Source organism: Pteropus medius, unplaced genomic scaffold (genome assembly GCF_902729225.1).
Source record: "Pteropus medius unplaced genomic scaffold, Ma_sr-lr_union100, whole genome shotgun sequence".
In the NCBI taxonomy this organism is placed as follows: domain Eukaryota; kingdom Metazoa; phylum Chordata; class Mammalia; order Chiroptera; family Pteropodidae; genus Pteropus; species Pteropus medius.
The window spans coordinates 19,414,418-19,431,867 of record NW_024354875.1 but is presented as its reverse complement, the minus strand read 5'-3'; the positions used below and the strand labels follow the sequence as shown (position 1 = coordinate 19,431,867).

At 30.9% G+C, this 17,450-nt stretch overlaps 1 protein-coding gene across 2 annotated transcripts in view; it reads right to left on the bottom strand.

Moving 5' to 3' along the window:
- Positions 1-995: 995 nt before the first annotated feature.
- The window catches only part of KCNJ3 (potassium inwardly rectifying channel subfamily J member 3), a 131,476-nt gene continuing 115,021 nt past the window's right edge, over positions 996-17,450 (bottom strand). Inside the window, exon 3 of one of the 2 annotated variants that reach the window (XM_039855496.1) lies at positions 996-4,506. In XM_039855496.1, the coding sequence (XP_039711430.1) occupies positions 3,920-4,506 (587 nt within the window). In that variant the 3' untranslated portion in view covers positions 996-3,919. The remainder of the gene's footprint in view (positions 4,507-17,450) is intronic. The other variant, XM_039855497.1, reaches the window with a different exon arrangement.

Sequence of the window (17,450 nt, the reverse complement as noted above, 5' to 3'; positions counted from 1 at the left end):
ATGATCAAGGACTGAATTGTGATGGATTAAAGCATTGCCTTTTAGGAGTTCAGAGTCTTATGATAAACAAATTGAATCAAGGCATATGAGTTACTAATTGTTTGAAAGTGGATAAATGGTGAGCACACTTTAAAAATTAAACCCAATCATGTTTTGAAAGTTTAATATAGTTTTTATAAAACTGAACTTGCAGTATTGAATACATGAGCTTAAATTTTTGTAAGCTAAATGACTTTGTACATTTAAATAATTATAAATTGCATGCCCAACAGTATAATTAATTTGATGCTAATTTGAATATGTACAATGTAATTCAAGCACAAATACTGAAGTAAAGCTCACAGATGTTCTGTATAGTCAAAGCGAATTCTCTTCATAGTGTGGAATGGTAGTATTTCATGATATAAATGGCACAAATGACACCTTCTTCATAATCTCATTCTTCCTCCCACAGAAATAATCCATTAGGTTCTATTTTGTCTAGACAAAGTGGCTTTTGAGTACTGAGACACCTAAATACTTTTTATTGTATTTAAAGCCATTTATGGATAAATTTAGAACATAAGAATTTTTTCAGAAATAATAATAAAATATCCTTATTTTTAATTTAGTAAATATTTATAAAAGTGTATTCACATATTGCTGAGAAGGATGAATATTTAAATTAAAGATAAACATTATCAAAATAATTGTATTTATTTATATCATTTTGATAAATATAGTATTTTTTCATGACAGGAACTGTACCATGAAAATCCCATAAAAAGAGATTAGTTTGCAGTTGTTAAATAGTCATTCAATTCAGTGAACACATTACATTTTGCTTTTCAATAGTCACTATATTGACGGGCTGAAAATTATATTGGCTTATGTTGACTTTTTATTCTCTTTGATTTGAGCTCATAACTTTCTGAAATGGAAATATTAAAGGTTTAATTTTTATTTAATCAATAAAAAACATAACTTTTTACTATTGAGAAAAACATGTCATGTACAGATTGAACAATGTTACACAAAATCACTTTAATAAGAAGTCCTCCTGGCTGAAATATATGAAACTGAGATGATTTTGTTTGGAATGATCAATGTCAAAAAAATCAGCAAAAGGAGAAGAAAAGCAATTCTTTATTTTTATCCAAATATATGATTTTATAATTTAGTTTCAACAAAAACATAGAGTCACCATATAATATATCATCCAAACCAGAGCACTCTAAGAGTGAAAGAGAGTGCTGTTAATAATTACACAGGTATAACAATACAACTGGAACTCTCCTGGGCAAACTGGACCTATGATCAATTACCAGTAAGGATTAAACTGCAATTACACACAGAAATCACACCTTCCACATATATTTGTGGTAAAAATAAAGGAAGAGCATTCACTAAGAAAAATTAATTTTGGCAATAGTGGTTCTTTCTCATTATCCAGGTCTCTGCTTAAATCTCACCCCCTTCATAAACAGTCACCTCTTCTAAAATAATTAATTCTTATTTCCTTTAGTCATTTTTCTCATGTGATCCTGTTTTTCTTCCCTTAACTAATATTTTCACTATCTGAAATCATCTCATTTATTTTTTGTCTATCTCACAGTGTCCCCTCCCCACCCTCCTACTGATATGCAGTGTTCAAATGGGCAGTGACCTCCTCTTACTTGGTTATATCCAAACTCCAAGAGCTAGAAATGCTTAGGACATAAAAAACATGCAAAAATTTTGTTGAATGAATGAGTGAATACATTTGGAGAGTTTATATTTGGCCCCATATTCTCCTTGGTACCAAAGACAATTAAATAACTCTCCAAATTAAATTATGGCTCTATTTAGTTTTAAGTGGTCAGACTAAATGATCTATGCAGTTTCTTCCACTGATAATAAATATACCATGCTCCCTGGACTCCCTCTCTTTCTGCTACAATTTCATTTCCTATATCCTTCAAATCAGAAAGTTTGGAGATCAAAGGGTAGGGCAATAAGCTCTATTCACAGTGGATGGATGCTCTAGGTTGATCATTTTGCCAGTAACAATTCCCTGGTATGTGTTTGCACCTACAGAATTTGGTTGATACAGAGGTAGCCAGAAGGTATTATTGTAGTCAATGATAGAATTGTTGATGTAATAATTTTCCAATAAAGAAATTATCACATGATTGCTAAAAATGGGAAATGATGAGCATCCAGACCAGCTATTAAGGATTTACATATTAATTAGAAGAAATAGATTGATTCTGGGCAGACTTAGATTGCAATGACCAAAAAAGTTTTATAGGAAAATCCATGATAATCTTATAAGGAACACTTGTAAATTTTCATAAAAATCTCTGCATTCCAAATCTTTATTTTGCAGATGTTCTACAGAGCAATAGTTTTGATTTCCTAATGAATCATAAATATAAAACCTTAGGGTTAAAAAAATAGTACTGCTAAATTTATTTTGGTAGGCCAGAGATCCAATACACCAATAAAATCAGTGATTAACCAATCAACCAAACAACAACAACAAACAGACAAAAGACACATGGGTAAAATATCCTCAATAAATCTAATTTTAAATTCTTTCAGGTATATACAAAACATTCCTCTTGGACTGAGCAACGTGTGAGAAGGGATAGGCTCCCCAGGTGAGAAAAAGTCTGTCTTGTTACAACAAATACCACAAACAAAAGAAAGGCATAAGAAAGGAGACTGAATTAGACATATATATTTTAAGCATAAATATTTATCATCTGTTTCAGGATACATTTATCATCTGTTTCAGGACAATACAAGATACATTGTATTGTATCGTCTCAAAGATAAATTATTGGTTTTTAAAATGATAGAAGTTTCAGGGAAAAAAATGGTGAAAATATTACCAATTGACTCAGTTTGAAACAGGACCATTAATTATGTGATTTCACACGAATTCTGATATATTCAATATAACTTGGCTACTGACTATAAGAATGATTCAGCATTTGTTCAGAGCTCGTATTTGTATTAGATCATATACAAAACAGATTTCCAGATTTTAATTAGGCCAGGAGAAAACCACTTCTCAAATTTATCTATGTTTATTTCCCCCAGTACTAGTAACTTTTAAAAACCATAAGAAATTTTTAGCATATTGATATGATTTAAAATTTACAAGTTAAATATATAATGGTTATATTTTTTGCAGGGCCACAAATAGTACAGATTTGTGAAACTCTCTCATATAAAGTACAATTGAAAACCTCCCAGGACCTTAAAAAGCAGAAAACATTAAATCAGGTTTTAAAATGACAAATAATTTAAGGCTAAAATATTTGGTAATAATAATTAATGCCAGTAGCCTTCTTAACCTAATAAATTAAACATGCACAAGAACTACAACTTTGAACAAAACATCACAATTTTATCAGATATATATGTATGTTTGTGTGTATATATGTGTTTTTTATATATATATATATATATATATATATATATGTATGTGTGTGTATATACATATACATATAGACACACATACATATATATAGTTTTATCGCCCTGAAAGGTATCCACTCATGTTTGGCTTAATATATATGTTAGAAATGTCATGGAGAGTACCACCCTTTAAATATATATATATTTTTTTCCATAATATACAATATAAATAAATATACCATATATAAATCATGCCATAAAAGTAAATGCAAAATTTGCACATTATTGCATGCATGATGTGATAATACATGCCCATTAATAAGAATTTCCTTGTGATGTCCTCCCTTCACAACTTTTGCTTTCTGCACGGTAGCAATGCTTGGAAGTAAAGGTCCTCAAATATGCAGATATGACTTGGTGGTGGGGGGTGGGGGAATGTACCTTTCAGATTCCTTAGAGAGGATTACCTCATCAGCAAAATATTGGACTATTACTAAATCAAATGGTAAATAATGCCTAAGGGGATGTTTTGTTATGTGAATCTATCAGAGTTCATTTTTCTTAATTTGGCTGGAAGATTCCCTTCCATCCTGGAAACTCCCCCAGCCATCTTTTGAAGCTTTGGTGGCAAATCAGCCACTGACTGGCTCATGGGATCAGACAACATCTTGGTGGTTTTAGATACCAGTTTTTCTTCTGAGTTGCCAGGAACTGAACTTATTCGTTGAAGTTTCATAGGCAAATCTCCCAAACTGTAGGCTTTTTCTGAAGTAGTAGAACTCATTCTCAAGAGTTTTTTTGGAAAGTCTTCTCTTCCAGTAATTTTCTGTAGCTTAGATGGAAGTTTTGTACTAATATCATCTAGTCCATCTAAGCATTCCACAGAATTATGTCTTTCTTTGCTGTTAGCTATGGCTGGTGCTATTAAAGGGGATGACATAAGAAGCATCTCCTCCTGTTCTTTCACACTATAAGGTGGGGTGGGGACTTCGAATGTTGCGTGGAACTGAGAATAATCAACTTTAAAGAATCCTTCTTCTAAGGAAATAACAGGAAAAAAACGATGACCCCAAAGAACTTCATCTTCAGTATATGATGTTCGAGCTTGGCAAGTCATCCCTATAAGCAAAAAGAAAATCCTTGATAAATTATGCAAGTAGAAGCACAAGTAAAGCCAGTTTGAACTAAGGAATGTATCTTGCTCTCTGATCAAGCTTTGGACTGTTGATAGGAGTAGACTGAGTAATACATTATGTTTATAGTTTTAATATAAGTTGACAGCTTAGAGTTATACTTTTTCCCAATGAAAAACACAGGGCACAGCTACTTTCATGTATAGAGAGTAATATATCAAAGTATTATTAATTGTTTATTATTCATAAACCAAAGTAAAAGGACATTGAATAATGTTAACCTATGTGTTAGGAATAAGGAGACAAGAGGAGACATTACCATTTTCCATTATTCAAGAAGCAATGTGATATATGAAACAAACATGGCTTTGAATGCAAACATTATCAGTGTGTAAACTTAAGAAAGATGCTTAATTTAGCATCATTTTCCTATTCTGTTGAGTAAAGTACGAAAAATAATGCCTGCCCCACATGACTGCTGTGAGCATGAAATAAAATAACATGTAGAGAAATGAAAACGTGTTGTTTAATGTCTACAAATAGTTTGCTCTTAATAAATCACAGCAAAGATAACTATCCCAAGAATTTGCTAAATGAATAAAAATTGGAAATATTTCTATCTTGGGTTATGGAAGGTCATTGTGGTGGGTCCATTCTCCTGGACTTTTAAGACGAGAATGAACTTTTGCTCAAGATTTAAAAGTCTATATGCTAAAATCAGTGTGATGTTTCAAGTTCTATTCCTGCTATAAGAATCTCTGAAATGGTATGCTGGATATCAAATGTCGAATTCTGCTATTTATGTTGCTTGGATATTTGCCTCATACTAGGCTTATTTACTCAACTGTGTTCTCTTTATAAATCAAATGTTTAGACTAAGTTACTATTAAATCGGTCAACCTCTGAATATTCATTGTTAAGACCGAAAGTATGTGAATAAATTAAAACCATATATCAAATACAGTCTTACATTAGTCAAGAGATACAATTTCTGTAAGTTGCAAAATTCTCTACTTTCCTCTACCTTTACTATCAGACTTTTATTAGTAGCTATTACAATGTAAAATGATAGATGAATTTTAAGAATAATTAAGTATAACTTAAACAAGTAATGACACTCTTTCTTCATTCATTTCTATTTTCTTTCTGTCAATAATTTCTATTGTGTTTAAGCCTGGAATAGTTTGGATAAAGGGATAGTCTGTCTTTTCCCCCTGACTAGTAATTACATACACAATAGTTAGAATCAGGATAAAATGCATAATTAACAACCCAGAAAGCCTTGATTGAATCTTCCCAAAATCTTGCCTCATATTATTATCAGTTATGTATCCCCAGAGAATCAGTTGTTACCACTTATATACTGACTTTTCCTAGAAAGTATTTAAGGAACTTAAGCAGAAAATAAATGCCTATCATATTTCAGGCACTGTGTTAGGTGCTCTCTCTATATTAATTCTAATCCTCGATATCATCCTGATAAGAAAATATTCTTATGTCCATTTTAAAAATAAGAAATATAGTGCTCAGAGTGATTAAATCTCTTGACGTTCTTTGGGTACAGACCAAGAAGCTGTAGGAAAAAAATATGTCAGTATTATTTAAATTTCCGGGGTTGTTGCTGTTTTATTTTTCCATGATGTCTACATTTTTTAAGTTAGGGATCCATTTCTAAACAATTTATCCATGTAACTGTCATGGTGGAAATCTGATAGTGACTAAATATCAGTCTTCATAATCAATATTATATCAGGAATAGTCCCAAACATTTACGTATGAAGATAACTAAATTAGTTTGAAAGTACTTTGTAAGTTTTATGCACATGCATTCTGTATTTACAAACAATTTTACAGACATGCATTCTGCATTACAAACAATTTTCTAGCCCCTGACTAAATATTTCATGAGAAAATTACAGATCATAACTTATTCAGAAAATTAAAAAAATATATTTCACTTCAGTGAAACAGGTCATCGATTATTGTGGTGCAATAACAGCTACAATGGAAACAGATTTTTTCAAATGTTTGCTCACATAACAATACCTGTAGGCATTGTTACTAAAATGCCAGTGGATGATTTTGAACTGAAAAGTCAGGTGGGGATTTTATTCTACTATATGAAATTGCCTTTACTTCCTTCCGTAGCAAATTAATACTTGTGAGGCAACATCTTTATATAATTGAAAAATATATGAATTTGGCTGCCAATTACACTACTAAATAGCTTGTGAAAATTACTTTAAGCTCTATAAAGCTCAGTTTTCTTTTCTACAAAGTAGAGATAGAAATACCCTCTCTCATAAAACTATTGAAAATTTGAGATAAGTAAAGTACATAGAACAGTGCTTGGTATTTAAGCAACGTCCAATGATAACTACGGCTTTTATTGTTCTGTAGAAATTACTTTCATTTCTTGTTCTTCTTGGAAATTAGTGATGCTGAATTAATATAAAAAGGAAATTTTGACATATTATTCATTTGTCCCATATTAGAAATACAGAATATTACATTTAAAAACAACTAGCAATCCTCTTTTGTGAAATAATCGATTGAACTTCAAAATACATTTATGTATTTATTTATTATTGAATTTATCTGAGTGACATTGGTTAATAAAATTATGTAGGCTTCAAATGTATAATCCAACAACATGTCATCTGTAAATGGCATGGTGTTCACCATATTTTAAAATATAGAAAAAAATTACTCATATTTTCAACACTTAAGGTTTCTCAGCATATCTACATAAGTATCTCTAATAGCTGGGAGACTAAATGTGAAAACTTAGGTGTATAAAAAGGCCTGCAGCAAGGTAGGCGACTAAGTCCATTACAAGACTTTGGTAATTACATCAAGAACATTTGCCAGCATTTTAACCTTTGTTTTTTGCTGTTTCTTTTACACTTTCATTAAATGTAGGTACAAAAATATCAAACACTCCCACTTCAACAACATCACAGTTTTAAATATGGTTTCACCTCAGAATACTAATGTATGATCAACGTATGGATGATGACATGAAAACATTAGAATTGGATAACAGGAAAATGTCTATAATGGTCAATCCTCAATTTAGACAATGCGCTAACATAAAACGTAATTGAGTAATGTTATTATTACAGAAGTTATCTCAAAATTGTGTTGGAAAAATAAAACAAATTTCAATTGAGAATATTTAAAGTAAATATAATTACATTTTCTAAGAACATGCATCATAGTATTTTTCCTTATAGAATTCATTGTCTTATGATATTTCCTACTCTAATTCAAATTATTTTAAAGTAATTCATGTTTAGATTCATAATTGCAAATGCCACTTGAGTCAAAACAAATGCAGGTGAAAGCATTAATCAAAGAGTACTACATATTGTATCTCTTAACTGGCAATGCAACTGTTTCCATGTTTTACCAGATTACAGACTTGAACAAATGTTATGAAAATCAACACAAGCTCATCTCTGTGGAAACTGGCAGAGCAACAGAAGTTGCTACTGGAAATAGCTGGGACTTCTGAATCCTTAGATGAAAAGCATTTTGTGAAAAAAAAAAATTATTCTGTGCATCGATTCATGGATAAAATAGTTATATATTATTGTTTAATCTAATTTATTACAGCATCAGAGTGTCCATCTAAAATAATAGAAGCAATGCACTCAAATCTCTTTATATTTTACTTTTCCCTGTCCTGATTCTGCCTTTAACCTCATGCTATTAAGTCCATCTCTTTCACTAAATTGAATGTTCATTCAAATAAGTCTAAAAGCTTTTTAAGAGAAAATGATAAAGTGAATTGTTATTTGACATGTCCTTAATTAAACTTTCAGAATACCTCTAACTCAGTCATTCTCTATAATTTCTCAATCAGAGATGATACATATGTTACCTATATGAGGTGGGTATAAGATGGCTAAACACAATGTAACCAACCACAGGCCAAGGGGAAGGTCTGAATGCTGTGACACAGAAACTATCAAACAACCAATAACTTTTGCACAGAGGAGGCTTTATCCTAACCTTAATATAGAAGTTGCTGGAAGAGAGAGAATTCTCTGAAGACACAAAGTAAATCTTCAATTAGCAATATAATAATAATAATAATAATAATAATAATAATAATAATAGGTAATATCTCTATAGGGCTTACTATTTGTCAAGTGTTTAAGCACTTTTTAACATATTATCATTAACCTTCACAACTCTGTAAATTAAGGCCCACTCTACTATTTTCAAATGGAAATTGTAAGGATTAAATGAAATTAGGTAATAAATACTAATTGCATGCACAATAAATATTGGTTATTTTCTTCCCAAAGAGTCCGTAAATATGGATTTCATGACTACTCTACAAATTTCATTTGTATACCCACACATCCACACACCAGAGCTGCAAAATATATTGTTTTTCTTCCTTAAATCTATTCTGTGTATCCATTTTTTCTTCAAATCGATGGTGTTTTTTTATAACTGAATTGACTAAGCATGTGCTATATCACAAAGTAATTTCCTAGACCACTCTAGGTATTGCTCTGAGGATTACTGAATAAGATCTATAGATGTTTTTTCCCTAAAGTACTTCCAAAATTTCACCCATCTCCCAGTACATAATAACTGTAAGGTATGGCACTCTCTGCATGATCTCTGTTGTGCTGCACTAAGCTGAACCCAAATTTAAACTATAAGCTTTCTGAGGAAGAATGTGGTTCTTTTTTGTTCATTTTTAAACCTTGTTTATAAAACAAAGACATTGTGTACACCACTGTGCAATAATATTAGGGTTATGGCATAAAGCTTCTTTGAGATATAGGTTGCAAAGCTATTAAGAATATATAAATTGCTTCTGAAAACTGCAGTTTTCAAATAGACAGAACCCCTTTAAAGCTCAACATATTCTGCTCAGATAGACTTTTAGAGAGAAGTAGAAGTTTCTGGCATGAAGTCAACCCAATATTATCCTCTATTATTTAAAGCACTGTTCTTACAATGTGTTCTCATATATCAGTTTGCCATTATTGCTTAAGCTAGGCCAAGAATTTAAAAAAAAACCTCTAAAATAAAAACAAGAAAAACTCAATTATATTATTAGAAAGTAAAATTGCAATAAGAAATTTAGCAACAAAGATTTCAAATGAAATATTTTAGGTTTCTAAGTTCCCAGTAGAACAAAAGAAAGGAAAATTGATTTTTAACCATGACCACTAGAACAAAATATTAGACTCTCAGAAAGTATATAAGTGCAGATGCTAAGGGTCAATGACATACAAATTTGACAGAGAATTCATGATCATACTGCTAAAAGTATAAAGAGACTCAAAGATGATATTAAACAAAAGAGCATGGGCTTTGAATATAAACTTAAGATTGTTGCTGTTTTAACCATAAACTATTAGTAAGACCTGAGGCATATTATTTAAATTATCTGAACCTTGACTGCTATAAATATAAATAGTAATAAGAGATAGTAATATGTAATTAATTCATATGGTTATTACAGTTATAAATAATTTAATCTATTTAATGGGTCTACTATATTACCTGGTAAATAATAAAGGTTTAATAATTGGTAGCTATTATCAATCATTATTATTACTGGGGTTCTAATTAGTTAAAAGATCATCTTAGATATATTTTAATTCTTTAGTGATCACCTCAATTCTCAGAATTAACTCAAAGCAAATGAAATGATTTTCAACTTGGTTAAGTTTTATTTGACATAGACATGCTGTCTATACTTATCTGGAGTATGAGTAAAGGCTTATTATTGCACACATTATAAACTGAGTCACTTCTGGCACTGTTAACCTGATCTCCCTGCACAAATGTTACTAACTTTACACTAGCACCTACTTCCCTCAAAACACAATTAGCTTCTGCTATGTTGACAAGGCCCTCACTACCTTTAGCTTTCCACTCTCACTTTATGTAGAAGCATGATATAATTTGCCCAATATACTTTCAACTGATTATCATTCCCTTAACCTCACAATGGAAATGTCCCATTCTTAGCACATCTTTTTCATCTTTTCTTTTTTCCTTATTAAAACATGATTCGTTGCATTATCAATGATAGAATCAAAATAAGAGCTACCTGAATCCATTTATGCTATTGTTTTAACCTGTTAAGATATTATTTTTGTTGTTGTTTTCAATACATCTTAATGGTATAGGTATGATGTAACCCAATTACTGTTGGGGAATACCCCGTATTATAAGCCTGACATCAGAAAAGATATTTTTCAAAGGAAAACGTAATAAATTTCTAGCTTAAAAGAAAACAGAACATCTTTCAGATAACACTGGAATTTAATTATTTTAGAGAACATTATTCCTAGTCATATAGAAGAAAATCTTTTGAAATACTCTCTGAAGCAGTAACACATGTCAACTTTTTAAAAATGTTACATGCAAATTACAAAATAATTAAATGCTTAAATTAGTCCCTGTTTTTCAAATATATTCCTAAAACTTTGCTTTAAAATATTATTCATAACCATTTTGTATGGTGTTATAGACTGAATGTTTGTATCACCTGAAAATTCACAGGCTGAAATTCTAACCTCTAATATGATGGTATTAGAAGGTGGGACCCAGTAACATTTGAACTATATGATATTTAAACCAAATAAATAAATAAATTTTAGAAAGAAATTAAAAATAACACCCAAATTATTAGCATGCCTACCTAGTTCCTTCAAAATCTACTTCTAACTTACTATTATAGTTTTGTCTTTTTAAAACCTCTTAACAATAATAAGAACAACACATAGTAAAAAATACATTCCAAATCTTAAATGTTTTCTACTGTGTATATGATCATCTAATTTTTCTCACAACACTGATATATCAGGAGGGGAAATAGCTTGTCCAATGTCACATGATAAGAGATAGTATATTCAAGATATAAACTCAAGCCCTCCAATTCCAGAGCCAGCCTTTTTAACCTCTATGCTATTCTGCTCTGATATCTTGAATGGATGACTCTCCTATTAGCAACTATTGTTTTCCAGGCATATTACTTGGTCCCTGCTGTTTCAATGGCTTGAAATATGCTCTGCCATCTTTCCACCTATTGACAAAATTCCTCACATTCAAAGTTCACATCAAATGTCATTAATTCTATGAAATCTTTCTTGATTTTTCTATTTTAATACATTGTCTTTTAAATGTCATATTGCCAGCACACATACCCACATTATTCACCAGCTAGATATTGTATATATTTCAATGTCATACATAATTAACTTCAATAAGTAATATAGTTAACATTTATTAATTTATGAAACATCTCTTTTCTGCCAGTCACTTTTCTAGGTGCTGAATTGCAAGGTGCTATGGCAGTGAAGTAAAGAATGAACTCTCTCAACCTCCATGTTTAAATCTAGTCTTGAAAATTACTAGTAGTTTGCCACAAAGTCCATATCCACCATATGAGAAAAACACATTCTTGAGTGGGGAAAGACATTTGCACACAGTCTGTTGTACAAAGGTACAACTACTTGTATATGAATTTAAGATACAGTTCCTATTTGTTAATTGTGGTTACAGAAACAAATCACATTAGAATAAGCTTCTTAAGGAAGCTCTTATCCACCTTGACAAAATCTCTATTGTGCTAGGTATTATATGCTCAATGCATTCTTGGGTAGAGACAGTTGGAGGAATGGAGGAAGAGGAAGAATAGGAAGGTTAAAAATATCTGTGCAAGAGTAGTCAAATTTTTGAATGAATCAGAGCTTCCATACCCATTAGTAATCTATTTATCACCAGAAGCAACTGTCACTGACAAAAATGCAAGGGATATAATTATTAGTGAAATAGATATCTGTAATATGTCAATCTTGATTATTTTTTATTCTTTTAAGGTGATAATCTATTCAATTCAACTACTAAACTCCAAAACTGACTCTGAAACATCAATACTAAGAGCTTCTCATTTTTATTAGTGAAGTAGGAAGAAAAATATCAAGATGTTATATATAATCACTGTATAAAATATGAATGACTCTTGCACAAAGAAGCAGGACACATTTGCTAGTAAACTGCTTTCAATGATAACCAGTTAGTTTATAATTTCACTTTTGTAAAATTATACACCCATAAATGTATGTTTAGATATATACACCAAAGAGGTTAGATTTATCTGCATTAAATCAAAAGACAATTAAAAATATTGGCCTCTAATTAAATCTAAAGTTTTGACGAAATTTCTATTTCTCATGCAATTATAACTAATCATTTTATAAAATGTAATATATCCATTTTTAACTGACAATTTAAAATTTGTTTTCCCCCTAGTTCATGAGGTTTACTTTTTATATAGGCTGCTACATCTTTTCAATCATAAACTATAGCTATTTTTTAACATCTCCTTTGGCAGAAATTCAAATACATTTTGTTTGCTTTCAGGCTTAAAACAGAGCCTGAATAAATATTTGCCGTTCAGCAGTTGCTCTGGTTCTATGCTTTGCAGTAAGAGGTCAGAAAATTTTGCTTCTAATTTCGCTGTTATGTTATTTATAGAGTCTAAACAAAAACTAAAGTTCCTAAAACTTTATAGGAACTATTACTGAGCATCTTTTATTTTAGGTGACACATCACAGTAATAATCACAAATACATAATATTTTACCACATGTATTTAAAAAGAAAAATGAATGATTGGTTTAAATATGTATATACAAGTCTTATGAAAGAATTTAACTTTACATTGTGACATAAACAAGTATTTAAAAGTCAAATTGTTAAGTTTCCCTAAATTATGTAATTTCTCATCTCCTTAAATAGTATTTTAATTTACTTCATTTAAAAAAACATAAAGAAAAAAGTCAAAGAACTAAAAATGCTGAGGCAAACAGTCTATGAGATGCAAAAGTAACTTCCTTAAAATTGACATCTGCAGAAAAGAATGATAATCAAACTCTAAGTTTATGCTAAAATATAGTTCAACTCCTAAGGCAGCCCAGATTTTCTCCCAGGTTTTAAATAACAAATGATCTGTCAACTAGCATTCTGTTAATAGAGAGACCCAGGGTTTAAGGGCAAAATTCTCAAGTGGCCTGGTAATCTACCGCAACATTTTATCACATATATATTTGAAGAATGTTCTGACATTTATTAACAAAATTATTTATACCATGTAAATGATGCTAATATTTAAAGTCTTATTACTATCATAATATAGCCAAGATCTAAACAAGGAAGACAAGAAAAAAGGAGGAAAAGCAGGTGAGTGAATCAATCCACTTGGAATACTGGGAATCAAGATCTCCGGCCAGATGACCACTTAGGAATTATAAGATAAAATTAATCATTGGTAAAAAAGAAATTTATTTTGTGTCCATATATATCCACAAGTATCAATTTTTGTGTCATTCTTAATCAGAAACTACATTCTTAAATATTCTACCAATTTTAATAGATTTTTGAGCTAGTGATGTTTGATGTCACTTTTCGAATAACACAAACGATAACTAGAAAATAGCTTGTTTTTAATTTAATGAAATAAAATGCAGTTATTTTATTTCAAGTAATATTTTACTCTGCCTGATAAACATTCCAGAAGTGAACAAAGTCATATTTCATTTGACTGACTTGCAAAATACACGAACTGTTATGATTAAATTTTCTTTCATATATATTGACATTAAAGTATCCAAATTATTGACTGATTCATTCACTAACTCATGTTTTTATTTAACCAAACTTCCAGAGAAAGAAATGACAGAAATTTATATGCATTGAGAGGATGAGTCAAGAATAATGGAAATATTTTAAGCCAAATCAAAAGGAAAAATATTTGAGGTAATGATTTTGAAAAATAGGAATGGAAGCTGATTGGCAGTGTTATGTTTAATCATCTAATATTTAATTCACATACATTGTAGAGTCTATGCTAAGATATTTAAATGAATTATTTTATTTTCAAAACTGTGGAATAGTTACTATCTTCTTTTTCAGATCATAACTTAAAAAATGTGGGCAAAAGATCTGAACAGGCACTTCATCAAAGATGTACAAATGGCAATTAATCATATAGAAAATGTTTCACATCACATGTCATCAGAAAACTAAAAATTAAGACTAAATACCACTGATCTGGGACACTGACGACAACAAATGCTGGTGAGGACGTGGAACAATAGGAACTTTTATTCATTTTAGCACAAATGCAAAATGGTACAGCCGCTTTTGGAAGAAAATGTGGCAGTTTCTTACAAAACTAAATATAGTTACGATAAGATCTAGCAATTAGACTCCGGTATTTACCCAAATGATTTGAAAATTTATGTCCATACAAAAATCTAAACACAAATGTTTATAGTAACTTTATGCATAATTGTCCAAACTGAAAGCAACCAAAGTGTCTTTCAATAGGTCAATGGATAAACAAACTGGTAAATATCTACACAGTGGAACGTTATTCAGTGATAAAAAGAAATGAGGTATCAAGCCACAAAAAAGACATGGAGGAAACTTAAATGCATATTACTAAGTGAAAAAAGCAAATTTGAAAAAACTGTATTACACTGCACGATTTCAACTTTATGACATTCTGGAAAAGGCAACTATGTAGACAGTAAAAGGATCAGCAATTACTAGGGTTTGGGGATGAATAGGTGGTATACTGGGGATTTTTAGGGCTGTGAGACTATTCTGTACGATAATAGTGGATACATATCATTACATATTTGTCAAAACTTAGAATGTACAACTCGAAGAGTGAACACTAATGTAAACCATGTACTTAAATTGATAATGATGTGCACTTATTGGTTCACTGACTATAACAAATGCACCACACTGGGCCTTGACATTATGTGTGAGGATGTATGTGTGTGGGAGGGTGGAGTGGGGGTGAAGAAAGGGATGTATGAGGACTCTACTTCCTGATCGATTTTACTGTGAGCTTAAAAATTAAGACTATTCATAAAAACTATAAATTAAAAGGTTAAAAAATTAAAACAAAAACAAAAAAGTCAGTCCCTAAAAGAGGTTAAATAAGGCACTCAAGCCCTCAGTTTTTAAGTGATATAGCCAGGTTACTTCTGTTTTTGGAGTTAACTATTTAACTCCAAACATGAGCATGTATCTATGCTTATAAGCTATTTCTCAACAATTTCACTATGCTTTAAAGGTGTACCTATAAACCATGATGCATGTGGTGAAAAAAAACTATTGATATATAGATTTATCACCAAATCTGTTTTCTTCTCTATCAATCTCTAAATTTTGATTATTATAATTCATAAAGCCATAAAAGGCTTTTAAAAACTTAAAATTTACTTTAAAAATTACCTTTAAGTCACCCTCTTATGTTGTTCTTAAACAGCACTTCATTTTGTTGTTCTTAAATTTGTGTGTTCTAAACACCCTACTCATCACAGTAGGCCATTTATAGCCTATATACATAAGTATAAATAAGCATATTTGTTTGCTGTGCTTATATTTTATCTCACAAAATCAATGGAGGCAAGTAATAGGTATATTTTCTATGTAGTCTAAGCTAATTTCCAAAATCAAAGTCTAATGTCAAAGTGTCCACAAATATGAAATTACATAATCATTCTTTAAAAATGTAAAAGAAAATGTCCCCATTATAATTGGAAATCATAACTACTGCTTATACCATCAACAAGGGCTCCATTCCCTCTGATGCTGACATTGCCTAGTTATTTATAGGCTATCCTGCTCTTTTAAATGTCCTTCTTCCCTCAGTAATACATGGTTCTTTTAATCTTTCTTTGGACATCAATTCTTTAAGTGTATATAATATCTAATAAACGGTGGAAGAAGTACAACTTTCAATAAAGTTCCATTATATAAGAGTATATAAAATTTAAGTCTAGGACTGTTATAAGCATCTGCTAGGATATTTATGCAGAAATGTCCCTGTAATCACAAAAGAAAGGGGGAAGCACATAGACTATTTTTCAAGAGAAAGAGAAAGTAAACATTCAAAACTTCAATCTGCCAGAGGTAGAGTTAACATGATACTTATGAAACTTAAGCTCTAGGGACTTTCACTAACACTAGTCCTTTCTCTTTTCATATATTTGGTTTCATAATGTTATAGTCTTCTTTTTCTTAAAGAGAACTCCCTACATTTTGGAAGCTTCCATCCCTACCAAGATTTCTTCCTACATAGTGCAATAACTTGTAATCAAAGCAAGGTTCGTAGCTTAGACTGCACTCACGATTATAAAGATTTGCTGTTATCCTGGTGATATTGTTTCATAAGTCATTTCTTCTTGATATCGATTAGCTTTGGAAGGAGATTACAGATTTTGCATGCCTTTTACAATCATTCTTTATTTCACCTCAAGTCCACATCCCACCTACGCAAATTGCCCATTGAACAGTTTCTTAACTTGATATCATGCTCCCCCACGCCAAAGCTAAAACAGAAAAAAGCCTTCCACAGCATCCAACCAGTATTCTAAAAACCCTATTTCACAATTTCCATTATTCTCTTTCATGGAGGACTCAATAAATATTAGCTACTATTAATATTTTAATATTTACTTTCAGGGACCAAGATCTTATTATACAAATCTATTTCCATAGTGAAAATGTAACCTTTTCCATTTCCTTGGAATGCTGAAAAACCTCTATCAGATAAAGAGTATTTGGTGTTGAATATTGTGGGAAAATTGTTCTCATCACCTGAAAAAATATGTTACTCCACTCAGTGGGGAGTAATTGATGTGTTTTATCAAAGGCTGTGACACTGTCTGATAGTGTTTTGCAGAAATCACCTTGACTGCTCTGTGGAAGAATATCTGATCAGGGCAAGGCTGAAGCAAGTACGGCAGCTGGAAAGCTGTGTTAAAAGACAATGGCCAAACAAGTGGCTGTAAAGATAGATCAAAGAGATATTTATTTAAGAAACAAATTTAACAGGACTTGACAACTGATTGGATTTAGAAGGTGA